The sequence below is a fragment of the Eptesicus fuscus genome, chromosome 17, assembly GCF_027574615.1.
Source record: "Eptesicus fuscus isolate TK198812 chromosome 17, DD_ASM_mEF_20220401, whole genome shotgun sequence".
Taxonomy (NCBI): domain Eukaryota; kingdom Metazoa; phylum Chordata; class Mammalia; order Chiroptera; family Vespertilionidae; genus Eptesicus; species Eptesicus fuscus.
The window spans coordinates 45,487,190-45,515,139 of record NC_072489.1 but is presented as its reverse complement, the minus strand read 5'-3'; the positions used below and the strand labels follow the sequence as shown (position 1 = coordinate 45,515,139).

Here is a 27,950-nt window from a genome sequence, read left to right as displayed (position 1 = left end):
GGGCCAGCTTGGGTTACTGTACATGGCCAGGATGACACTGTACAACAGGGCAGCCAGAAACACAATCCTATGAAGATGGGTTTCTGGCTGAGAAGTACCGTAACTGTGAACTAAGTAGACACTCCCATCTATTTCACAGCTGAAGCTAGAAAGGGAGATAGGCCATAATGTCTTGAAGTAGGAGAAGATGATATGTGGTTTTGTTAGAGATAGATGATCATGTCACTAAATGAGATGAGGAATACAAAGAACAAATTTGTAGAAATGGGAATATAATTTTGGACATATGAGTTTAATTACCTAATAGAGCATACAGATGGGAATATGTGGTAAATTGATGGAAACAAGGTTCATAAACTTAGGAGACAGGCAGGCATTTTAGACCAGTTTAGGTTTAATCATTCACCAGAATGAACTATTTTTTAACATTTAAAATAAAACATCTTTTTATAATAAACAAAAAAAGTATTATAACTGACTTCCAAAACTGCCCAAATTATGATTTAAAACATGATTTAAATTTTTTTCACATATCTTTAAATGTCAAATTTTTTCACAGATTATCCAAAATACTAAATTTTCATTTTAGAACTTACATATTTATCTAACAGAGTACCCTAAATTGATGTTCATCAAGATACCTTCTTTTAAGCCCTAATGGTTTACATCTTCCCTCTAAAATGTGTAAGTAATTTTTAAGTTGTCATCCTCAAAAATATTCTGGAGAAAAAATTAGGAATTAAACACCTATAAATTCTTCTTCATTTCTGTTGTAGTGTAATAATTTATCATCTAACCCATAGTAATCTATCAGCTGAGTAAGGCTGAGTTTCTTGTTCTCCTCAGACATAGCTGACTGCAACTCATGAAGCAACAATTGGCTACAGCTTCTCCACTTCTTTATTAACAACTGTAACTGAGACAGGTCATTCTGAAACAGGAAAAAAACACATATAAATGTATGGCAATAACTGGATAGGCATCATATTTTAACTTACTTAAGTTGTTAAATCAGTGGAGTAGGTTTAAAGGGTACCAACATATTTGGTCATGAATGAGCCTTCTACCCAGGGAAAAATTGGGTGATTTTTACAATGACACTCCAATTTGAGTTCTAGGGTATTTTGTTTGGTGGGACCTCTGGGCCTCCCTTTACCCTCAGGGAAAAATCAAAGCATTAAGTAGGGCAAAACTATGTAGAAAAGCAACAACAGGTTTCTATTACAGTTGTACTTTTAAAAATGAAATCTTTAAATTATTTTTCAGCATTCATTATCTCATAAAACTCATAGCTATATTTAGAAAAATCCTAAAAATTCAAGACAGCAAATAAGATATACTATTCCATCATTTATTCCACATTGCTAGGGAAGGAGAAATTGCAGATATTTGAGTGATCCAAGTAAATAAAGGTTATCTTCTTCCAAGTGCCCAAGTCCTATTTAATCCACTCTATCTGGGATGAAATCTAAAGTATATTTGTTGTTGTTTTTCAAACAAAATGCATGGAACTTTTAATAATTTGGAGGAATAAAAGATCACTACTAAAAATGCTTTTTATTATACTCTGTGGCCCATGTTTAACTTTTTAAATCATCCACTATCAGCTGTCATTTCTATTCTCATTGTACTTGCATATAACATTTGATATTTCTAATATTACTACATGCTAGAAAAACTTCAACTGCTATTAAACAGAGGGTGGGACTTTTAAAAAGTTGAACCTGGTGTTTAGAGGCCTCTTCTACTCTACTAGTAAATCTGACATATTTGAGTTAAAAGTTGTTGGAAACCAGGTTTCTGGAATACTTGGCTTATTGCTTATTATGCTAAAAATAATTTTCTCTTTTTGAAATGACTTTCCTACTATTTACCTAAAAATAAATTTAACAATTTAAAAAGTAATTACGCAATGACTCTGAAATTATCCTCACCTTTGATCTATACATTTTGACTAGTTTTAGCCTCCTAAGAAGGTCTTCTTTCTCCTGAATCTGTTTCACCAATTTTGCCTTTTCTTCATTTAATCCTTTTTGGGGAAGATTCTCATCAAAGTCATTTTGGAGATCACTGCAAGAGCCAGTATCAAGTGGTTTAGATTCATATGCATTGATATTCTTGATGGTATTTTTCAAATATGAACTTTCTTCAAATTCACTATCTATGTGCTTAAAATTATCTTGAAATTCCAAACAGTTTTCTTCTGTTGAACATGATGGTTCCTCTGGAAAGGTCTGATCATTTTCATCATTCTCTACTTTAAGACGTTTTACCACACTGTAACAGGAATTAAATGAAAATCTAGTTTTCCTCAATCGTTCTCTAAGTGTTGCACTCATAGGCTGTAAAAGGCAGAAAAGCATTAATGTTAATAAAAAATATTCTTGATGTAAATAAATCTACTAGAAATAGACCGTACATTTCTATGGCACACACCACTATCTAGATGGCTTTCTGTCTCCATATATCTTAAGTAACCATCACAAAATGTCTTTAATTCCTGGAAGCTCCATTAGTTTTTAATTTTTAAAAAATATATTTTATTGATTTTTTACAGAGAAGAAGGGAGAGGGATAGAGAGCCAGAAACATCGATGAGAGAGAAACATCGATCAGCTTCCTCCTGCACACTCTCCACTGGGGATGTGCCCGCAACCAAGGTACATGCCCCTGACCGGAATTGAACCTGGGACCCTTCAGCCCACAGGCCGACGCTCTATCCACTGAGCCAAGTCGGCTAGGGCTCCATTAGTTTTATTTTAGCAAAGTCATCACTCATCTACAACAGTGTTGAGACACTTATTCCAGTAATCACAAACATTTGGTCAGCAACTTAGCACATGCCTGACCCTGCTCTAGGTGCTTCAGTTACAAATTTTGGAATAGACCTAGATCCTGCCACCAAAGACCTTCATGCCACTGCAGATTCAAACTTCTTCCATTTGTAATAACCTGATCTGAAACTAAATAACTGACTCAAAATGAAATTTTTGGGGTGGAGAAAAGTCAAATACATTATCTTAGAAAATCTAAAATTATTTAATACACTTATTAATGCTACACATGATGTTAATTAACAATCTTCAGGAGACTTAAAACCACCACTGCCACAATCACTAGAAACATAGAACTGGCCCACGGAGAGAACTAAATTTTCATACTTGCTTTCTTGAACTACTTGTATGGGGAGATGGTAGACTGGCACAGCCCTGTGGTGTGCTAGGTAAAATCACAGCTGAGTCCGAAGGACTTTCCATCTTGAAAATGTTATCTTGGTTTACTTCTAAAAAACAAAAAACATCACAAAACGGAAATCAAATTAACCCTCACATAAATCCTGTCTTTATCAAAGAATTTTTTATTATAGGTAACTTAGCTGTGATTCATTACTGCTTTTTGCTGTTGTTTTCCATTTACCCTCCTAAATAAGGTTGTGTTGGTTCACATGGTGACTACTAGTTTTTTCATGACAAATTAACTAACTAGCGTCTCATAATAAACAAGACTCTCCATTTGTTTTCATATTCAAAACCTGCCATGTGGGGAGAACAACGTTGGATAGTTAAGAATTCTTTTAATTTCGTTCTGACAGCTTCATAAGGAGAGGAAATACAATTGAAACCTTGCCCCCAAAGAACAGGATCAGACCTGTCCCACCACCCTGAACCTTAAAGGCTGTGCGGTTAGAACCAGTGACCCTCCAGGACCTAGGGATAAGGAACACAACCGCAAATAAATTTACGCCTGTCTGCACCATTTCTGTTTAAGTAGCGAAAAGACCCTGCAAAGCAGAGTCCACTTTGTTTGTTTCCCGAAACAAAGGCATCAACTTTACTGGCGGGGGGGGGAGGGGGGTGACAGAGGAGTCCTCCCTTCCCTCCCACCATTGCAGAGAACCACACGAGCCCTGGAGGGCCCAGGCCCGAGAGGGCCCCTGACCGCGGAAAGGCAGCGCTATTCCACTGCACAGCGGACCCCCAAGGCAGTTCAGCTTTCACACAGCTACCCGCGGCCCCGGACGCTACCTCCCTCCGCCATCCCCACAGCGATGGAAACCCGCCTAGCGCCGGCCAGAGGCACTCGCGTTCCAGGGGCAGGGCCTCGCGGGAGGCGGGAACAGCGCGCGATTGGCCAGATTGACTGACCCGCGCAGCTCAGCTTCACCCAGCTCGCGAGAGCGGCGGCACTGCGCGCGCGCGGCCAGGAGTCTCCGCCAGGGGGGCGGGGCGGGGAGGGGCGGGGCCAAGGGAGCGTAGGCAGAGACGCGTGATTGGCCAAATTGACAGACGCGCGCGGTCCTGCTCCGCCCAGCGCCCTGGAGCAGCGGGACTGCGCGCGCACCTTCGAGCCTCTGCCGGCGTCAGGTAGGCCGGGCTGAGCGTCAGAGCTCACGGCCGGATTCCGAGGGAGCGCGCTTTTCTTCGCGGCTTTCCCTCCCTCTTCTTTTCGTGCAGAACTTTCCTTCCTGCTTCGTTGTGTTTGTGTTTGGGCTCCTTGCTCACCACAGCCAAGACCTTTCCTCGGACTTGACAGGACCGAGAGCCTCAGGGAGGTCTGTGTGTGGAAGGCACAGCTTGTAAACTCTCCAGAGGCCGAGACCACGAAAGAGCAGCGCTGGGTTCATGGCCTGTTGAGAATCCACCCAGCTGAGCTCGTCTCTAGCCTTTGCGGTCCAGTCACAGAGGTTCTGCTGTATCTATCTCGAAATTTAGGTTTCCTCAGTTTGGCTTCAAATCTGAGAGAAAATGCCGTCCAAGGACGTTTGTTGCGGTACAACCGAGGAAGCAGAACACGTCCCTAAATAAGATGATGTTGTTGCCTACTGCACACGTTGGAAGCAGACCTGGCCCTTGCTGGGTCCTGGGCAGCGACATCCTCAGTCTGAAATACCCTCGCGGTTTCCTGTGTGGCGATGGTCTGTTGCTGGGCAACAACCAAGTTAACTGAAGCGGGTGGAGTACCGCGTTTAGGGAAAGACAGCTGAGTCATCTCCGAGTCACCGGGAAGGTGGGAGTTTTAAGGGGCCAAGGTTCTCAGTCCTAGTGAATGAATGGCCCTTTTAAGCGTTGACACTGTCTCTGTGCTGACACCTTTCTGACTGGCTTAGAAGTGGTCAGGACCCAGGAGGATTGAACTGAGACCTAAGCAGCCGGACAGGAACACAGAGCCTAACGCAGTGGTTCAAGATAAATGGCCGGGGTTCAAATTCCGGCGCCATTGTTTTATGTGCGTTGTAATGCGGTGTCTCTGTGCCTCGGTTTCCTCGTGGGTAAAATGGGATTATAATATCGACCTCCTAGGGATTAGAGGAGTAAATGAGAATGCATTACAGACCATGAGAACAGTGCTAGTATCTAAGAAGCAGTCTGTTTGTTACTTTATAGGAAAACCTTGAATGGGTGTGGTCCCTACGCCTGGCAGGCGATCCAAGCGCCAGCGTCTGGCGTAGAAGGGTAGGTCCCAGCTGACCTCTGGGCCCTGGGCAGCACCTGGGCCCCCCCCAGCCCCCTCTGCCTGAGTCAACAGCGCTGGAGTCCCCACGCAGAGATATGGTGAGCACGGCTGCGGGCCAGGGTGCAGTGTAGGCCTCGACCTGGCGCTGCCCACTCATCTGCTCCACCATCCTGCCACAGTCCCGCTCTTGTCAGGGTCCATGGGGCCGGCAGCCCCTCCACTGCTGCCAGTGCCACTTCATCACCGACCCTGGTGGGGCCCCTGGTGGTCAGTGTATGTCATAGCAAGCAGTTGAACGACGGGGGGGGGGGGGGGGTGCAATTTGCATATTAGTCTTTATTATATAGGATAGCAACTATATTCATCATTCCCTAATTGACTTAAAGGAATGCATCACGTATTTCTTTCATCCCTGCACTTACCTTTCCAAAAAAAGGCCACAGACTTTTTTAATGGGGGCTGTGATCTGTGATATCTCTCACAATTTAAACCACAAATAGCAGGAAATTTGGAGCCTCCACAGAAATTAATATGTATTCCACTCCTAAATTTTTCAAAAATGATATAAATTAATCTCAAGGAATTTAGAAAATGAACATGAGGACTCATGATTTTTGTGATAGGGGTGTTATTCACCTAACCAAGCCACAGGTCTCAGTCTGCACTTTTATTTCTCCCTTTACTCATCCATTGGCATGAGTTACACTGAAAAAAGCAGAATGATTTGTCCTGACACTAGAAGCACAATGCAGACTCTGCATATTCTTTACACCTTGGGGCATAAGGTTGGGTCCTTTTTATGATTCCCTCAAAAAAGTCAGCTGCTCCAAAATCCTTTTATCATTACAACCTAAGCTCAGAGCTGTTTTTGCTGGCTGCATAAAGGAAAACAACATCTTGCCTTGCAAATGTTCTGACTTGCTTATTATGTGAACTGGTATATTAAAATGAGATTGTTTGGGCCAGATTTTTAAAGAACTTCAGAGTAAGCACTCAGAAAGACCTATTTTCAGCCCTTGCTGGTTTGGCTCAGTGGCTAGAGCGTTGGCCTGCAGACTGGAGGGTCCCAGGTTCCATTCTGGCCGGGGGCACATGCTGGATTGTGGGCTCCATTCCCGGTGGGGACGTATGCAGAAGGCCGTGGTTCTCTCTCATCATTGATGTTTCTATCTCTCCCTCTCTCTTCCTCTCTGAAATCAATAAAAATATATTCCCATATATGTTTGTGTTTTACCTACTCCCATCACATACAAAAATGGAAATATACATTCCACTCTCAGTTTAGTGTAGGGTATCTGGGATATAGCCTCTATAGTTTTCACTGTACCTTTAGATAAAGCCTAGCAAACATTTTCATGTCCTTAGGAGCCCCAAATCTTTTGACATTTAAGGAGTTTGGTAGTGCTCACACGGGACACTGTATTTTCCTATGAAACTTTTCAGGCAGGGAAAAATATTGCCAGAAGGCAATGACTCCTTACCCTACCATGGAGAACAATTTGAGCAATGGAATTCAATGATAATAGTAATTAATATCAAACTAAGGCAAGTTTTCTCATTGTGTTTTTAAATTTCTTCAATACCCAGGGCTACCATTAGTCACTTTGTTATTCATTAAGGAGTGGTAAAATGTACCTTCCATTCTTCTCTGTGATTATTGTTGGTAGGATGATGACAAAGACCTAAAAAATTTTTCTGAGGCTTTTTATTCTTTTTTAATAGCAAGAAGAGCATAGTGAATGCTGTCTCCCTCTCCACCACCCCTTTCTCTTTCTTCATACACACACACACACACACACACACACACACACACACACACACTTTTAAGCCACAATTCAAAATTTTGTTAAATATAAATTCTCTTAATTGACTTTTAGTATTTCTTATGACATTTGTATATAATTGCCTTTAAAAACTCCCCTCTAGGTTTCTCTTGCCATGAATTCAAATATCATCTTAAAGACCTATCTATTGGTAAAGAAGATACATTTTATTTAGTCCTCTGTCTTCTCATAAGTTTCCCTTTGAGAATAATTGACAAACTTTTTCATTCATAATGATTCACTTGTAGAGACTATTGAAGACACTGTTATCAAAGGGGTGAACTGTTTAATACTAGTATGCTTTAGCTCAGTTAAGAAGGAAAAGATTTTATTTTCAACCTCAAGATGAAAGAGCCCTTGACTTAGCTATAGGCATGCCTGAAAGGTTGCCTCACTGAGTAGTAGGATGTCTACTGAGAGCATGGAAGTACGGGAATGGTCAGCAGTATTAGTATGATAACAAACCCGTCCACCCCCAGGCAACTAGAAAATTGGTCTGGTAACTAATACTGAGGGTAATATACTGAACAAGATCCCAAAGAGCTCTTTTCACCTAAAGTTCCTTTCCTTTTATTCCCTCACATCTGGCATTTTATCAAGTCCATTAAAGACCAAAGAAGTAGAGTGTCTATGACTCACTGCTATTACTGGGGTGTGTTCTCTTGGAGAAGAATAGAGTGATTCAGGTTAGATTAATAACAGTGAGGAAGGGGGTAAGGGTGTATGTGGGTGGGAGGGTCATGGCAGATGAGTTAGATTGTGGAAAAGTAATGGTAATAAAAGTATTGCTCAGGGCCACGTCTTTCTCAGATCCTTTATTAACTCAGAAATGTCATCAGTGCATTTACTTGGAGAAAAAAGGCATTAGATGTCAGCAAATCCTTAAGCAACAGAACATGTCTTAAAATCACTTTTAACTACCTGAAGTTTGAGAGATAATTCCCAAGATAATTTCACAGTATTTAAATCTGTTTGAAGTGCCAGCAAAAAAAGAAAAAAGAAATCAACTCAGTTTTCTACCCTGAGCTTTCACTTTTGTTTCAGTCTTGAGAGTATAAAAGGTTTCTTCTCAGTGATGTTTTTTAGATGGGGAGCAAGGGTATATCAATGGTACCAGGAAATAAGGAGTTAAGAGACCATTCTACCATGAGCTAGGACCCTTTTGATCTTTTTGCTTCTGCTCTTCTACCGCTTAGCAAACTTTGATGATAGAGAAAGATAGTAGTAGAGAAAATCTGAATTGTTCAGAACCAGGAATTTTATGGCCCTGTTCAGGATCTGAGAGCTAGATAGAAACTTAATCCCTTTTCCACCACTCCCAAAGGTAACATAAAATGTCTTAGATTTTCATCATGGATCTTTATGAGCTATACCAAACCCCCTGAATGCAGAGCCCCTGACCACCAGATCTGAATCACCAGGTAGTATCCATGGAAAGGCACGATCAAAGATGGGGGAGGTGGCTTGGGCAAAGGCATCTCTTACTAGATCCTCTCCCTTCCACCTTCAAGATTGTGCCTAGTGCTCATGTCCCCCTTGTCGTGTTTAAATCACACAGCTTGTCAGTGAGATCAACAGTACCCAGCTCTCCCCTTTTGTAGCAACCAATAATAATAACAATAATGTGTGAAGTTTAATAATGGCAAATGATATCACTGTTTTTTATAGTGAAAATACATCTTTCCCATAAATAGGTTCTTAGGAAGAAGCATAGAACACAGCGACATTCACCCTGACATAGTCTTCCAAGATTACCCAGCTATTTAGACTTTGTTAACACAAGATTAAGACATAATACTTTTCTTTCAACAGTGTACATACACCTTTATCTCAGATTCTTCCCAACCCTCCCATCTCCCCAAATTTCCACTGTGTGCCACTCAGATTATTAGTATAGCAGCTGTCAAGTACCTATATCATCTCAGTTATTTTTCATTTGATGTAAGTGGCTCTGAGTCAAATTATCCTTTTTTTATAGCCACTTATTAACCTTACTTTTATCATCTTTTAATCAAGAAAAGGTTAATCGTTTTCCAATACTCACAGTACGTGGGAATGATGGCTTAGTCTATCTCCATTGAACTGTTTACTCTTTTCCTTACACTCTGGTATAACTTGTGAATCTATGCCCTTCTATGAATGCTGGATATTGAAAACTCAGCTTTATGTTGCTGAAGATCTGCTGTGAGTGGAATTCATACCAAATGCAGGAATAACACTCACCTTCAAAGATGGTCTTCTCAGACTTTTGAAAGCCTGTCATTTGGCAGATAGTATCCCATGATACTAAAGTACACAGGTTTGGGTTTTGGAGGGCAGGTAACTAATCACGTCTTGTTAAGCAAATTCTTGTGAAACTATACATTATAAGCTGCCCATGGGTTTTTAAAAAAGAAACAAAAGCATTACTACAGGTTGGCATTATCTGAAATGCTTTCCTAGCCTAATTCTGAGCCACTGAAATAGGGTGTTTTGAACCTGTTTGTACAAGTTTAAGATTTTTGTGAAGCTGCCAAATCTTAAATATAACAATAATTAGCATAAAGCTTGTGCAATTGAACTGCCCCAAAAGGAATGAGTTTGAATCTTTGGCAAGATGTTCCCCTTTTTCAAAAAGCAGTTTTGTCAGTACATATTATTTTCACTCAGAGCTGTTTTCCTCAACTTTGGAAGGTATTTAAAGATGACTTTGTTTCATTCCAATAATTGCCTACGGAGATAGCGATTTATTTTCAGTCACTAATTTTCAGGATGAATCAATCAACCACTTCTACCCACCAATACAACCCTGTCTGCTATGAACACTTTCTATTTTTATAGTTTGACAGAAACAGACTAACTGCTTCCTTCAACGTAGAATTCTTCCATTCTCAGAACGGGTTAAGCTCTAGGAAGAAAATTCATTTAAGAAAAAGAAATTCATGGATATCAAACAGTAGATGCAATGAGTCACTATCTGAAGTGACTTGATTTTGAGCAATGAAAATAGCATGTTATCACAGGTTTGAAAGACCACAGGTAAGAATTATGTGGACTAATGAGAGTACTCAGGAGGCTGAAATTGAACATTTGAATACGAATTAGCAAACCTATCGCCTTCCAATCAGTGATTGCTTAAGCGCAGACTACAGGAAGTTTTCCTGGACCATCATATTCATAACTGAAGCTGTCCTCAAGAGTTGAAATTCAATGCCAAGAATGTTGTCGGGGGAGAGGGAGGAAGGGAAAAGAGGGGAGGAGAAAGAAGGGGAGGAGAGGAAAGTGGGGTAGAAAGAGAAAGAGAGGAGGGAGAAGCAGGGGAGGACGACATCTTTATTACATACTAGAGGTCCAGCACATGAAATTCATGTGCAGGTACGGTTCCTAGGCCTGGCCTGCAATCAGGGCCATCTTCCCTGGCTGCCCGCAGCCGGCCCCGCCCCCTGCCACCACCCACTCCTGGTTCCCCATTCACCATCGGGCAATCGGAGCCTGCCAGCCAGGGGGAGGGACCAAGAGGTCGGCCATTCCTGCCCACTTGCCGGCCCCGCCCCCGCCACGGTCGCTCTCTGTGTGTGGGACGACCTGTGGGGTAGGGGTCTTGGCCTGGTGCCATCGGCATCCCCCACCACCCATTCCCGGTTCCCCATTCACCATTGGGCGATGGGAGCCTGCCGGCCGGGGAAAGAGACCAAGAGGTGGTCAGTGTGCCTCATAATGATTGGTCGAGCGGTCGTTCTGGTCGTTCCATCGTTAGGGTCAATTTGCATATTACCCTTTTATTATATAGGATTTCTTGCCCTTAACCAGAACAAAACTCTCGTGTTTTAAAACACTATTTGTTAAAACAGACTACTGATTACTAGGCTTGTTTACTTCATACTATAAGTTATTCTATAGATTTAATCTGGGTTTTAATATCCAAATAGTAGATCAAACACCACAAAACCTGAACATATTTAATGGGGCAAAATTCTGAAAAAATAATTTCTTCCTTAATGAGAAATGCATACTTCAATGTTATCAAGGTCTTTTGATACAATTGAATAAAAAAGATTATGGAAATGCAAAAATTATCTAATAAAAGGGTAATATGTAAATTAACCATCACTCTGTCACAAAGATGGTGGCACCCATAGCCACAAGATGGCAGTGCCCAGTCCCCTCAGCACCACCAGAGTCCCCCAGTCCCAGGGGGGTGGCCGCTGAGAGCAGACAGCGTGAGCGGCCTGGTGGAATGCTTGCTTCGTCGCCATGGTGTCGAGGCAAGCGTTCTGCACCCAGCCTCGGATGTGCCTCTGGGCCGCGGACAGCCTCTGGGCAGCGGGGATGGAGTGGCCAGGCCCCACAGAGAGCTACTGGCACACAGATTCGTGCGCAATAAAGTTGTAAAGTGATTAATAAAGATGTAAACATGCATTATAGGTACATGTGTATTTCCATAGGACGGACAGAATATTGTAATAGTCAGGTTAAGCCAGATTATATCTTGTAAATTAGATAAGCCACAATTTACAGCAGGTGAAATTTTAAATGAGTAAGGCTGTAAAGCCACAGACCTTACTTACTTACATTTTCTTTAGCAGTCCAAACATTTTCTTTGTTGATTTTCGTTGCTCTATGCAGTGAATTGGGCATGAAATGGGCTGTGGTCACAAACTGTGAAGGTGAGGTTACTTAAATCTGTACTAAATATGATATAATCATGGGTTGTCAGTTTAAATAGGGGAAGTTATTTGGGATTTTTGTTTGAATACACGTTTAGGTGAATACAAATGACACAATTGATGTTTACAACTCTTTTTCTCTGATTCATTCATTCTGATGGAACTGTGGCCGCATCAGGGGTTAGGAGTGAATCAGAGCAACTGAGTTCTTTACTGACCCTGCCACTAACAGCTGACTAGCCTTTGGCAATTAACTTAGATTCAATTAAGTTCTATGGTCCCAGTTTTCTCACCTATGAATTGTAGAGAGAAAGGTAATCTTTTCAAGCTCTGAGTTTCTCTGATTTTAGTTTTGGTACATTTTGGTACACCTGAAATTACCAGTTTCCAACATTACTTAGTTTATAGAGAGTTGGAGTTACAGATAAAAGTCCCTATAGAAATAACCATTATGATGATACCATGGAAGATGTGCTAGGTGCTGAAAATGGAAAAAGTATATAAAAGTATATTTTTTAGGAGTTTACAAAGACAAATTGGATACATTGGTAATTGTAACATAGATCCAATCAGCACCATCCCTGGGTGGGGGGCAGGCGGGGATTGTTACATAGAGGACTTTTTTCTTCAGTGATCTTTCCCTTCCTCTTACTGGTAGCAGCCCTCCCACATCATCTGAGTCCCAGTATCCCGAGCCCAGGACTTCAGGCTAAGTCCTATTTCCCACCACTTGCCATTGCAGAAAACACCCCTGGTTACTCTGGTTACTTTTACTGTCATTTTCTGGAACCCATGCCCTTGCCTTTATTAACATTTGATGCTAAGGAGCAGCGAGCCGAGCAGTAAGGAGCAGTGAGCAGGCTGGTGGTAAGGAGTGAGGGGTCCCGGACTATGAGAGGGATGTCTGACTGCTGGCTTAGGCCCACTCCCCGAGGGCTCCTGGACTGTGAGAGGGCGCAGGCTGGGCTGAGGGATCCCCACGTCCCAGTGCACAATCCCTCGCTCCTTACCGCCCACCTGCACACTACTCCTTACCACTCAGCTCGCTGCTCCTTAGCGCTGCCACAGAGGCGGGAGAGGCTCCTGCCACTGCCACTGCACTGGCCAGCTGTGAGTCTGACTTCTGGCTGAGCGGCGCTTCCCCTGTGGGAGTGCACTGACCACCAGGGGGCAGCTCCTGCATTGATATATATATACTAGAGGCCTAGTGCACAGATTCATGCACCAGTGGGGTCCCTCAGCCTGGCCTGCAAGGATCGAGCTGAAACCGGCTCTCTGACATCCCCCGAGGAGTCCCAGATTGCAAGAGGGCACAGGCCAGGCCAAGGGACCCCACCGTTGCATGATCGGAGCCGGGGAGGGCTCTAGGGCGTATCTGGCCCGTCTTGCCCAGTCCCGATCAGCCGGACCCCAGCAGCAAGCTAACCTGCTGGTCAGAGCGTCTGCCCCCTGGTGGTCAGTGCGCATCGTAGCAACTGGTTGAATGGTTGAACAGTAGGACACCTAGCATATTAGGCTTTTATTATAAAGGATATTCCCTCTCTACCTCCCCCCTCCCCAGGGCAGTTCCTGGTACAGTGCTCCTGAAATCCTTGTAAAATCCTAGGTAATAAGAGCACTAGGACCATCCTTATTTCAAATTTTGGTCTTTGACTTCAGTTTCTGACACAGCTCCTAAATCCCCTGGAATTAATTTTCTGGGTGATAAGAGTGTCTTTGCTTCTAATGAGGTGACTCTGGCTCCTGGATGTTAGCTGGTTAGCAGGAAGACCAAGCCATGATTGGAAGCTTAGAATGTTGAGTCCCTCTCCTACCCCTTTTCTGGAGAGGGGCTGAAAATCCAGTCAATAATTGATCATGCCTACCTGAGGAAACCTCCATAAAATCCCAATAGTATGGGAATTGGACAGCTTCCAGGTTGGTGAACACATGCACGTACTAGGAGGGTGATTCACCTCAATGCCCTCTGTATCCCCTCATCTGGCCATTCATCTTTATCCTTTATCATATCCTTTGATAAACGGGTAAATATGTTTCCTGGAGTTTTGTGAGCTGTTCTAGGACATAATAAAATGCAAGGGGGGGAGACTGGTCATGGGAACCTCCAATTTGTAGCCAAATTGGATAAAAGTTGTGGGTAACCTGGGGGCCTACTACTTGTGATTGGTGTCTAAAATAGGGGGGCGGGCAGTCTAATGGGACTGAGTCCTTAACCTGTGGGATCTGATGCTACATAGGTAGATAGTATCAGAATTGAGTTAAATTATAGGCCACCCAGCTGATGTCACAAAGAATTGCTTGGTGTGGGAGGGGGGAAAAACCCACACATTTGGTGACAGAAGTGTCAGAAGTAGTGTGAAAGTAAAGGAAAGACACACAGGGGGAAAAACTGGGTATTTTCCTAATACACATGATCCAGCAATTCCATTTTTTAATATATACCCAAAAGAATTGAAATCAGAGACTCAAACAGATATTTGTACACCAATGCTCATAGCTAAATTATTCACAATAACCAAAATGTGGAAACAACCCAACTATCCATCAAAAGATTCATGGATAAACAAAATGTAGTATCTATATATATATAAAAGGCTAATATGCTAAGTGTCTGTCCGACTGGTAGCTATGATGCTCACTGACCACAGGGGGCAGACGGTCAATGCAGGAGCTGCTGAGCTGCAGTGACTTGGCAGCGGTGGTTCTCGGGTGACTCACCCCGAAACCAGAGAGGAGGGAGCCTGATTCCTTGTGGGGCCGCGTGATTCCACCTTCGGCCGTGGGTTATGTTGTTGCTGGGGCACTGTCGGCCCTATATCTGGCTTATTGCAAACTTGTATTTGCATTCCACACTCTGTACAACAGCAACTTTGCAGAGTGCCCTCTCTCACTTCGCGACCCCTCGGGGGATGTCGGAGAGCCAGTTTCAGCCCGATCCCTGCAGGCCAGGCCGAGGGACCCTACCTGCCAGAGGGACCCTGCTCACTCTGCAGATGCCCTTCAAGCCACAGCGCCACCTCAGGTGTGGCAAGCTGGGGAGGGACTGCGGGAGGTTGGCTCCAGGGTGTGTCTCGCCCAGTCCCACCCCGACAGCCACCTTCTAATTAATTTCCTTTCCATGCGCACGAATCTGTGCACTGGGTCACTAGTATAAATAAAATGGAATGTTATTCAGACTTAAAAAGGTATAAATTCTGATACATTTTGCAATATGGATGAACCTTGACAACATCATGGTTAGTGAAATAAGCTAGGCACAAAAGGACAAATACTGTCTGAATCCACTTATATGAAGTATGTAGAGTAGTTAAATTCATAGAAATAGAAAGTAGAATAGTGGTTATCAGGTACTGGAGGGAGAGGAGACAAGAGAGTTTTTGCTTAATGGGTACAGAGTTTCAGTTTGGGATGATAAAAAGGTTTTGGAGTTGAATGGTGGTATGGTGATGGTTGTACAACAGTGTGAATGTACTTAATACTACAGAATTGTACTTAAAATGGTTAAAATGGTCAATTTTTTATATATTTTACCACCATTCCCCCAAAAAAAATCTCTAGTGAAGAATATTCTTTGACATAACTGATATCAATACTGAACAGCTTTTCTGAGGGAGAAACTGTTCCTCAAATCTAATCTAAACCTTTGAGCTGCATGTCTTATCTTATTGATGCTTCTGTCATTGGATCAAAGAATCATAGAAATATTCACTAAAGACCAGCTCTCTTGGAAGTGTGCCTTTTGAGTTGCTTTGTTTACAATGGGATGGGTTTTAACAGGTTTATCTTTTCTACCCCTTACTCAATCCTCTTGTGAGAGACAGCATAATTTGTAGTCTGTGTAGCCAGGGAATGGAGTAAAAATAAGGCAGGTTCATGGAAACCAACCTCTAACTTCAGCTTCAGGAAAACAAGTCAGATGAGTGCATCAAGAAGTAAATATATGTTGGGCTTCATGAAAAGAACACTAATTCCATTAATTATGCTAACTGTGCCATAAACCATTAGTACAACCTCTGGAAAAGGTAGAGAAACCTGAATCATTTCAGGGAATATAAAAATGTAAATAAGTTTTATTTATCTGAAAAGCTAAGATTAGTGTTTTATTTTGCCCAACTTATTCACTTTATTTGCCTAAATCAGTCTTGTCTCTCACTTCAACATCACTGCTGCTGCCTGAACTCAGGTCTGGCTGGATGCCTGCCTGCAAGAGCCTCCTGACTGGTCTCCTGGCTTCTAGACTTGCACACCACTCTCCCTATGCCATCTCATTTCCCCGCCCATCTGTTCTCTACATAGCTGCCAGGATGATTTTTCTAAAGATTTAAAGATTGTTCAGTGACACCCAATACTTTCAAGATAAAATCCAAATTCTTTACCAAATCACTCATACATACCTTTCCAACTTCATCTTGTGCCATTTCCCAGCCCACACCCCGCATACAAGCCTTCTCAAATTATGTACTTGAAGTTCCCATCATTCAGGTTCCTCTCCTTATCATCTTGTCCTTTTCTTCTGCCTAGAAAACACAGATACACAAGTGCATGTGCAACACATACACTCCTTCTCCATCTGCCTAATTCCTACTCCCATCTTCAGACTAGGATCAAGAGTCAAAATTCCCACTCCCTCACCTAGTGGCCCATATACTCCTTCTCTCTCTCTCTCTCTCTCTCTCTCTCTCTCTCTCTCTCTCTCTCTCTCTCTCTCTCTCTCTCTCTCTCCCAGGTCTTCCAGCTGGAGTTAGATGCCTGTCCTTTTTCACAGCACCCTGTAGGTATCACCAGGAGCTATTTGAGAGCAGGGACTGTGTCTTTGATCTTTGTATTCCCAGCGATTGCACAAAAGGCTTTTCAGGGGGTCCAATCAGAGATGTCAGTCATGCCAGTCACCAATTTTTAAATTCATCGAGAAAAATAAAATAAGAAGTAGAATGCTTTCTATTATAATTTTTTTCTATATACTCTTTTTAAAAGTTTAGTGTCTGCAAATGGATGACATAATGAATAAGTAGCAAATGAATATTAAGAGGAAGCATTAGTAAACTGATTTATTTTAAATATTTATTCAATACTCAACAAAAGTTGTTTTATTAAAAGGGATTTTTTTATAAAGACTTGTAAGCATGTAGCTTGGTCTCTTCTTGCTAATATTATTGTTCCTAGTTCATATGACAGAATTAAGTATTGCTTTATTTCATGCTGTTCTGTAAAAAGCATCAGGTCATACTCACGCTCAACTATTTGCAGAAGCACATGTTCTGTTTTTGTCAGTATCCCATTGTCTGAAGCATCAGAGTCCTGGTTATTAGGGCACCCTTAAGGCTTTACTAAAATGCCCAACTCTTCATCTCCTAATCTACTTTTATAGTAGAGGAGGACTGCCTTACAAATACAGAATAAAAATTTAAAAAAAACCTTGGTTGCTACACACTTGTTATATATTTTATATACTCTGAATAAGTGAGTGCATCTATACCTACTAGAGTTACTTTCTATGGAATACCCCGAAGAGTGGGAGTTAGAATAAATAGAAAATGTAGAGGAAATATGTCCTGCTTTAGCCCATGCTCAATACCAGTCATCCTCAAGAAAAGAGAACTGTGCTGTTCACAGCTAAGAATTTAACAAGGCAGCTGCTCAATTTGGGAAAACACAAGTGATTAAATCATGATTCGTCTTCTCGGAAATCCTCACAGGCTCAGAACAACTTGTCTATTGCTTGTTCTTGATAAGTAGCTGAGTCTAGCATATTTCTAGGTGTTGACTGGCATGACTGATTCCTGAGGATTGCAAGAAGCCAACCTGCTGAATAACCTTAGACAGCCCTCCTCTCATGTTGTGGCTCAGTGTTACTTCATCCATGTTTATTCTAGTAAGTCTTCTGTGTTTAGTCAGAGGCATGGGAGAAAAGGATCTGGAAATCTCATTATCCAGACACAAATAAACTGGTTCAAAGAACATAGCATGAATGTGAAGATTCAAGTCTAGCTTTTTCCGGGTAGTCCCTGTTGCTGAGGGCTGGATGAACACTTCTGTATGTGTCAAGTGTGATTTTTGCAAATATAGTTTCACATTCAAAGACCTGTTATAATCATAAATGTGATTATTTGTATTTTTGTTAATTGCTTATCTCAAGTGTTAGCTTTATTGCTGTGAAGTGAATCTGACATGCAAACAAAAATTAGGAGTAGTGCCCTAACCTGTTAGGCTCAGTGGATAGAGCATCGGCCTGTGGACCGAAGGGTTCAGGGTTTGATTCCGGTCAAGGGCACATACCTTGGTTGCAGGCTCCTCCTCGGCCCGGGCCCTGGTCAGGGCGCGTGCAGGAGGCAATCAGTCGATGTGTTTCTCTCACGTCGATATTTCTCTGTCTTTCCCTCTCTCTTCCACTCTCTCTAAAAATCAATGGAGAAATATCTTTGGGTGAGGAATAAAAAATAAATGTTTAAAAATTAGGAGTAGCACTCTTTCTTCCTAAGGATTCTGTACCCAACCACAGTTGGCTTTAAAAGGAAAGCTTGATGGTTAGCTTTTGTTTTAAAAAAGGAGAATTTACAACCCTCTGGGGCAAATTTCCTGGGAAACTCTTTCTTATTATAGCTATGTCAGCCCTGATATTTGCTAAATATACCTAAACAAATCCTTACATCCATAAACTCTTCTCTATACTGATAAAAGCATTTGATAAAGTTCAACATTAATTTATGGTAAAAAAGCAAATTAGTAATTAAAAGGAACTTCTTTATCTAATAGAGGATTTCATTTTAAAAACTATGATAAATAGTGAAATGTTGAAAACTTTATCTTTAAAATGTATGCTTGCTATTAACAATTCTAATCATTATTGTACTGAATGATGATGTAATTCTTATTACAAAATGTAATAAGGAAAAAAAAGAAAAAAATGTATAAGAACTGGAGAGAAAAAATAAAACTCACTATCTGCAGATGACATAATTGAGTATACAGATAATACAAAAGAATCTATAAATAAATTACTCAAAATAATATCTGAATATAGCAAGATAACTACATATAAGGTCAATATATAAATAACTAAACTTCCAATAGAAAATGAAATTTTAAAAGACATTTTAAATAGAATTAAAAAAATCAAATACCTATGAGAGACACAAAACCTCTATACAGAAACCTATGAAATGTATAAACTATAAAAATATGGACCATATAAACTATGTGTTCATAAAACATAAAAGCATATAAAGCATAAACATTAAAACATAAAAATTGTATGTTTGTAAAGCATATAAACTATAAAATACATACAACTATAAAACATTTCAAGAAAGCATAGATCTAAATAAATGGAGGCATGGACAGGGCTCATGAATTGGAAAACTACATTTTAAAGATGTTGCTTTCCCTCAGTTTGGTATGTGGATTTTGTGCAATTTCAATTTTAAATTTTCTTACTAGATGTTTGAGAGAGAGAGAGAGAGAGAGAGAGAGAGAGTGAGTGTGTGTGTGTGTGTGTGTGTGTGTGTGTGTGTGTGTGTGACAGGCTGATTCTGAATTTTAACTGAAATGTAAAGGCCCAAGAACAGCCAAGATGTGGAAAAAGAGGAACAAAAAGGAACAACATTCTCTACTAAATAACTTGATATCTAGATAGTATGGAATTGGAAAAAGGATAGATGAATGCAGTGGAACAGAGTTAAAAAACATACCCATGCAGAGGTAGAGACTTGATTTATGATAAGATGTCAATACAGAGAAATGGTGGAAAGAATTTCTTTTTAATAAATGGTGCTAGATTAATTGGATAGCCAAATGGGGAAAATGAAACGACCCCTAACTCACACCATCCACCAAAATCAATTTGAGCCCGGCAGGCATGGTTTAGTGGTTAAGCGTCAACCTATGAACCAGGAGGTCACCATTCGATTACTGGTCAGGGCACATGCCCGGGTTACCAGCTCAATCCCAAGTGTGGGGGTGTGCAGGAGGCAGCCAATTGATAATTCTCTCTCATCATTGATGTTTCTATCTCTCTCTCCCTCTTCTTTCCTCTCTAAATATATATATATATATATATATATATATATATATATATATATATATATATATATGTATTTTAAATCAGTTTGAAAAAGGTGAAGATCCAAATGTGAAAGGTTAAAAATGACACTTTAGGAGACTTATAGGAGAGAATGTCTTCATGACCTTGGAAGGTTTCTTAGATGAGACATAAAACACACTGACCATTGAGGAAACAATTAAATGTTCTGTTTATAAAAAAAAAAAATTAAGAGCATTGAAATGGGTGCCACAGACTGAGAGAAGGTATTTACAACATACAACTGATAAAGGAAATGAATAAGAAAAAGACAAACAATCCTAATTTTAAAATGGTCATGAAACTTGAACAAATATTTTACAAAAGGGTGTATCCAAATGGCCATCCTACATAATAAAAGGCCAGTGACCATAACGACCAGAACGACCGATTGACCAGTCGCTATGAGGTGCATTGACCACCTCTTGGTCCCACCCCCCAGCCCACAGTCTCCAATCGCTGGATGGCCAATGGGGAACCACGGGGAACTGAGGTGGGTGGTGGCGGGGTGGGATTGGGGACTGGCGAGCGGATGGAAGGCAGACCTCTCTGCCCCTCCCCCCCGGCCTGCAGGTTCTGATAGATCACCAGATGGCGAACGGGGAACCGGGGTGGGTGTCGGTGGCAGGGCGGGACTGGGCACTTGTTAACGGGCAGAAGATGGCCCTGATTGCAGGCTAGGCCTACGGACCCTACCCACACATGATTTTTTGCACTGGGCCTCTAGTTAATATATGAAAAAGTAGGAAACCTCATTAGATAAGGGAGATTCAAATTAAAGCTGCAATGAGATACCAATATAGAACTACCAAATCGGTAAAAGTGAAAAAGACTGACCATACCAAATGTTCATGTGGATATAGAGCAACTGAAATTCTTATACAATGCTAATGGGGATGTAAATTGTTGTAACTCCTGTGGAATATCTGGCATTAGTTACTAAACATGTATATACCTGTTATCCAGAAAGTACATTCCGAGGTATAGATCCAACAGGAATTTTCTGCACATGTTCAACAAACAACACGTACAAGAATGTTTGTAGCAGCATTTTTCATAATAGTCAAAGTCTGAAAATATTGAAATGCCATCAACAGACGATATATAAAAAACATAATATATTCACACAATAGAAAACTGTACAGCAATAAAAATGAATTACACACAACAGTAAGGATGAATGCCATAAATACAATGTTGAGCAAAAGAAGCCAGACACAAAAGATTACTTTAAAATTCCATTTTTTTTAAATTTCAAAAACAGAAAAAAATTAATTTATGCTACTAAAAGTTCCTGCGAAGTACTGTTTCTGAGGGGCTGGTGATGTTCTATTTCTTGCCCTCGATGTTGGTTATATGGGCATATTCACTTTGTAATTATTTATTAAGCTGTATATTTATGATATACACACCTTTCTGTATGTGTACTTTTTAACTAACAAAGCAATAAAAACAAAAGATAAGCAGCCAATGAATGAAGAACTTTCTCCTCCATGTTTTAAGTTTTGCTCCATTTTTAAAAAAATATGTTTTTTATTGCTTTTCGAGAGAGGGAGAGAGATAGAGGCATAGAAACATCAATTGGCTGCCTCCTACATGTCCCCACTGGGGATTGAGCCCACAACTAGGTCATGAAACCTAACCAGTGACCTCTTGGTTCACAGGCTGATGCTAGATCACTGTAAACCACTGAGGCACACTGGCTGGGCATGCTTCCTTTTTTAATTCAGGAGTTTTGAGGCAGCAATGTAGATTAGCTACATTATTGAATTTTTAAAAATATTTTATTAATAGACTTTATTTTTTAGGGAACTTTTAGGTTTACAGAAAAATTGAGCAGAAAGTACAAAGAGTTCCCATATACCCTCTCACCTTCTCCCCACAAACCATAGTTTCCTATATTACTAGCATTTTGCATCATTAGTGTGGTTCATGTGTTAAAATTGGTGAGCCAATACTGATACATTATTATTAACTAAAGTCTATAGTTTACATTAAGGTTCATTCTTTGTAATGTATAGTCTATGAGTTTTGACAAATGCACAAAGACATGTATACACCATTAAGGTTGAATGGGATTCTTAAATTCATTTTTAGTTTAAGTTCAGTTTCCATAAAGATTATTATTTCCCATTGCTGATTGATTTTGTCTTCTTTATAACTGCAGATATTTCCCAGAGAGGATGTAAATTTCTTTTTTGTGCTACTAGCCAATGGTTTAAATTAAATATCATCAAGTTAATGATTTAGGGCCAAGTGTTTGGGCAAAATAATTGGCTTCCCAGGCCTAAAATTTCAGAGTTAGCCTACCTTTCACTTGTCTTTGGTAGTTAGATGTGTCAACATTCTGGTAAAAGACTCTATTATAGCGTTTCAGAAAGAACTTGCCATGGGCCATTCACCCTCATCCCCAACACTGAGGATCACTGAGTCACGCTCTGAATCAACACACGGTTCAGGACAGGATGCGCAAGTACTTCCTCTTGGCCCAGTCATCCTTAAAAGGCCCAGTACGGTTTAAAATGTGAATATGGACCACACTCAACCTGGAGAGGGTCTGGACAGCAGAATTCTTCTCTGCTCCTCCTTCTGCATTCCTCAGGCCAGCCCCTCAGAAATGACTAATGTTATGACTGGGTAGGAAGATAACTATTCTCACCTGCCTTAGTTCACAAAGAAGAAGCAGGTAGTGGTGGCTTCTAGTAAGCACTCAGGACTAACAGGGGAAATCTAATGACTGCATTTTAGCCTTAGAATGAACTTTGTTGGATTTGTAATTATGAGCACTGAATTAAAGATAAAGCCACTTTTTAGTCATTGGAAAGAACAACATACTGGGAGTGATGATTATATATTAGAAGAAAAAGCAGATATACTCAAATGTGTTTAGAAACAACCAAAAAAACTTGTCACATAAATACAACCCTTCCACTCTCTCTAAAAATCAATGGGAAGACATCCTCATTATAATACTAATTTTACTAAATCAAAACAGAAGGATTAAATTGACATCTAATGACCCTAGGCTTAATGAACTTTCTCTTCATGGAAAAGTATTAATAATATTGAGGGGAATTATTTAGAGCTCTAAGAAAATAAACCTATTGTTAAAACTTTAACACCTATAATCATGACAATAATTACTTACTCAATGAAACAGTGCCTTCAACAGCTACAATAAAGTAGTATGTTACCTGACTTTGAGTTACTATAACAGGAGAAGCAAATTCATTACGTTTATTAATTCATGTTTTCTCCTCAGATCATGGGAGTTCTCAAACTAGCCTGAATTATATTTTCTTTCTCTATCACCCATCTTTATTCTTATTTAGAGATTTTCATCCACCAGATCATAAATCTTTTTTTTTAAATTAGCAAATATATAGACATTCTTTTTTTCTGATAACATTCTTATCACTGAAACATGGTGACCTTTAGGTCTCTAAGATACCAATAGGCTTCCCCATTCTGAGGCCAAGTCTGTCCTCTGACAAATGCCATTAACTGCTTTTTGAAGTGCAAGGTTCTCAGATGTGTTTAGATAAATACACCTGCACAAATATAAACACTGGTAGTAGAGTGTAGAGTTCATCCATGGTGTTAGTAATTTGTGGAAAATTGGGACTTATCTGAAAATGAGCTATGTGCTCATTTCATTTGCTGTGTGGTGGATGTCATTTGTTTTATTAGGAACGAATGTGTTGTTCTTCTTTCATGAAAATTACTCTTGCCTGTGAACTCCAATTTTTTAGGACAATCCTTTGACTTGTATGGGGGTTATACTGAGTCCTATCCTGTTGCCTAATTTCCTTGTGAGTACCATGCCTGAAGACAAGTTGCCTTGTGTTTTCAATATTCATTTATATTAGAAACCTAGACTGCAAAAAAGAATATGCTTCAAGTCTCTAGGCCAGGGGTTTCAGCAGGAAGGGACTTCCTGTTGTTAGTTTTCACTACCTGCCTCCTGTGCTGACTAAAGGAGTTAATTCACAAACTCTTGCCTATTTATATTTTAGTAAAATTTTCCATTCCAATAGAAAACCCTCTCCCAGGGATGCCAGACATCTGGGGTGCATAGATTTTATAAACACAGCATGTGAGGACAGCTGCCTTAGGAATAGCAGGTACTTTCACTGATTTTTTTTAAAAAAACCACAGGAGTCCTTTAAGCCTCTTTTTTAGAACAAGTGTTGAAAAAAAATAATTTCTCTGGAAAAGACTCTTTTCATAGATCTAAGCACCCTTGAAAACTACCAGATGGCAGCATGATTTTAGCAAGTCCCTTAAAATGACGGAATATTCATTACACATTTCCCTGTGGGCTATAATGTACCTCCCACAAATAAAATCAAGGTGTGCCTGTATCTTGTCTTTACTTGAAAATGTCTTGGGGTTACAGTTATGACATGTCATCACTCAAAGAGATTAGAGCATCTGACTTAAAATAATCTAGCAACAGAACCCAAAAAGAAAACATACAATACGTTACAAGACTGTAAAAACTCCAGCACCGGGAGAGCAAGCAAGATCTTGTCCCCTTACCTACCTAAGGCAAAATTGGGAATCATTCCCCATGGGAAAAACAAATGAACCTCAACCCTACATTTGCATTTCAGAACCTCATCTCCAGAACTATAAGGTTTAAAAATTAGGAGTCTAATCCTAATTTTTGCCAACTGTCATAGAGAAACATGCTTCATAATGGAAAATAGCCCAGCTGCTGATAGCTGCATTGTGTGGGAATGGCTGCAAAGGTGGAGACATGCCTCCAAGTCCCTTCTCTCATCACATAAATACTGAAAGTCCAACCCAAACTGGAAGCAGTGAAGACAACACTAAAGGGAAGTGGAGAAGATGGGAAAGTGATCTAGCTCTTCTTTCTTTTTTTTTAATTACTTTATTGATTAAGGTATCACTTATTTGTCCTCAAACCCCCCCCCCCCGATTCCCATCCCAAACCCCTCCACACGCATGCCCCCACCCCCCTGTTGTCCGTGATCACTGGTTAGGCTCATATGCAAGCACACAAGTCCTTTGGTTGATCTATCTCCCTTATCTCCACCCTCCCCTACCTTCCCTCTGAGGTCTGACAGTCTGATCGACGCTGTTATTGTCCTTCAGTCTATGTTGTTCATCTTTTCCCCTAGATGAGTGAGCTCATGTGATACTAGGAATACACTTATAGGAACCGAAAATGAGACAAGCAATAATGGTTATGCTGAGAGGCAAATGAATCAGTCTATAGTGAGTTTCTTTCTGGGCCAACAGTTCTTTTGAGTCCCAATTTCTATGTCCAACAGTTCTTTATGTGTACATAACAGCAATGATATCTCAGTTCTGAATGGTGGACAAATGGTGGTAATGCAGGTCCGACCCTCTCTGGTTTGGTCCTGGGAAATCTGCAGTGACGCACATCTGCTGACTGGATCTAGCTCTTCTTTCAAGGGCGCTTGGTGAATTCCATGCCTCCTGATTTCGGGGGGTGAGGGGGATTTAAAATATCTTTCTCACCTTCCTCCTCTGCTCTTCCCTCTTTTCTCTTTGTTGCCTTCATAATTCCCTTCTTCATTTTACTGTTTTTTCTTATGCTTCTTTTCTGGTCTCTTTTTCCTCATTTCTCTTCTCATCCCACTTTGAATATTTTCTGAATACTTACAGTGAGCCTGATACAGCCCAGGCCCTGCAGACACACAGATAAACACAGCACCAGAGGCATGGCTGAGGGGAGGAGACAGGGGGGAGAGAAACAAGTCTGGTTTTGAACATGTTGAGTTTAAAGTGCCAGTGGGATGCCGATGGAGGTAAACAGTAATAGTTGGGAAAATGAATCAGGAGCTTGGGAGAGAGGAAGTTTCACTAAATGCCTGCTCTACTATAGGCACTATGGTGTTGGGCATATGATGAAAAGATAAAAGCCCAGCCCATTTCTCCAAGGGCTTTAAGAAAACAAACAAGTGTACTCGTGTATTAAAGGTGCAGAGGTAAAAGAATGGGCATGTGCTGAAGAGATACAGTCAGTCTTACCCATGGGATGTAAGCTTTTCTGATTTGTATCCTTCTTTCGCTAACTGGATGCTGATCTCCCAGAACCAGGACAGTCTTCATCTCTAGATAGAGAGGGGAAATCCATGACTACCTGGAAGGGCTCCTTCCCAAGTTGTTACAAGAAGCCTGAACTTTTTAGCTTTATTGTCAGTCTTAATACTATGGTGAATTTGCAAAATATCGCCAGTGATCTCTCACATTCCTGCCCATGCACTTCCTGGGCCCTAGAACAAGCCCCGGGGTATTCTGGGATGAACGTGCAGGCTTTATTAAGCTGCCAGCTTGATGGGCTGCAAGAACTTCCTGGCAACACAGGTAAATCTCTGTCCTGTGAGATCTGACTAAACTGGCTTTCTATTTCAAAAACCCTTCCCAGTTGTTGTGATGAAATCCTCTTTGACTATCAACTTACCAGATTTTAGAACTAAAGGCAATTCCTTCCCTCTCTATCCCTACCCTATCCCCAACCCTATTAGTTAGACCAACAGAGAAAACTCTCTACTCTTCCATCAGTCACCCATAGTGTCTCTCTCTCCTAACCTAAAAAAAATCTTCCTAGGCTGATTAAATAAATAAGGTTTACATACACAACTTAACTCCCCCGGCTTTTTCAGATACCTGAGTTAACCCAGACAAACCAAAAATGGAAACCCAAAGGTCACATACCTGCTACATTTTAATCCCTTTAAAGGAAAAGTCTCCCTTTGTGCTTTTCCTGGGCCAAGAACATTGCTGTCTAGCCACAAGTTATCGCTAAGAAAACAAGAAGCCTTGAACATTGGTGTGGGCTTCTATATATAGTACACCAATATGGCTGCCATCAACTTGGATATTTTTTCTCAGTGATGTCTGGGTTAATTTCAATTCAAATTATTGACTTTCTTCCAAAATTACCTATTAAAGTGTTTTTTAGATTATGGTAATATGTTATTAATCACTCCTTTAAACTTATTTATGATACTCTTGCAAGTTACAAGGGGTTATTATGAGAAACTTACATTGAAGATAAAACTGCTTCTTGTTCATTTTGGGAAAAGGGAAGGACTGCCTATTGACTCTAATTTTTTGCCCATTAAAAATTTAATTAAGTCTCTAGCTATAGGCCAAAGAGGTGGAAGATTTGAGGTCATTGGAAATGATAATATTTTCTTTTAAATTTCAGTATCTCATTTCAGGTACTCTCCCTGCTATGACTGTCCTATATATGAAATGAGCCCAATATATATGAAATGAGCCCAATCTGATAAATAAAAATATATGTATGTGGCAAAAAATTACTTTATAAAACATTTGATATTATGCCACACTAACTATCCTATCCTTTCAATCACCTTGTAAGTATGTAGAATGGCTGAGCCTACTTCCTATTCCCAAGAGAAATGAGTGGATGGTAGAAATCATCAAGAGTAGAGTTATTCTGTTTAAGTTCATCATCACCATCGTGTTTCATTGAAAATGGCTAAAATGTGCACAGAATTTTAGTGGCATAGATTTGGTCTGCGAATTTTTGGTAATTTCTCAATGACATGGATGAATCTCAAATGCTAAGTCAAAGAAGTCAAATTCAAAAGACTATCTACTGTATAATTCCATTATATGACATTCAGAAAAAGACAAAACTATAGGGATAAAAAAACAGCCAGGGGCTGGAGATGGGGGTAGACTAAGGAATTTGGGGATGTGATGAAACTCTTCTAGGTCTTGCAAGTGGTGGTGGTGATTTGACTAAATGCATTTGTCAAAACTCATAGGATATTAAAAAGGGCAAGTTTTACTGAATTTAAGTTATTTGATTTACATGTGATTCTGGCAAATGGCTAAAACACCAGGGTCTCCAAAACATAAGCTGGGAATCACTGGAATAGCATAGTTCAGAAATGCTTGGATGAGTTATCATTAATGGAAC

The 27,950-nt window shown here is 40.5% G+C and overlaps 1 protein-coding gene across 6 annotated transcripts; it reads right to left on the bottom strand.

The window, feature by feature from the left end:
- Positions 1–285: 285 nt before the first annotated feature.
- Positions 286–26,766, bottom strand: SFR1 (SWI5 dependent homologous recombination repair protein 1). Of its 6 annotated transcripts, XM_054729174.1 has the most exons (5): positions 17,154–17,505; positions 16,317–16,439; positions 3,161–3,282; positions 1,935–2,342; positions 286–931 (listed from the first exon to the last, which is right to left on the bottom strand). In XM_054729174.1, the coding sequence occupies exons 3-5, from the start codon at positions 3,254–3,256 to the stop codon at positions 740–742; spliced, it is 696 nt and encodes a 231-aa protein (XP_054585149.1). In that variant the 5' UTR covers positions 3,257–3,282; positions 16,317–16,439; positions 17,154–17,505; the 3' UTR covers positions 286–739. The 6 variants fall into 6 exon arrangements, with proteins under 6 accessions (XP_054585149.1, XP_054585151.1, XP_054585150.1 ...); XM_054729176.1 differs by lacking the exons at positions 3,161–3,282; positions 16,317–16,439; positions 17,154–17,505 and adding exons at positions 26,024–26,106; positions 26,711–26,766; XM_054729175.1 differs by lacking the exon at positions 17,154–17,505 and having other exon boundaries at positions 16,317–16,484.
- Positions 26,767–27,950: the final 1,184 nt, after the last annotated feature.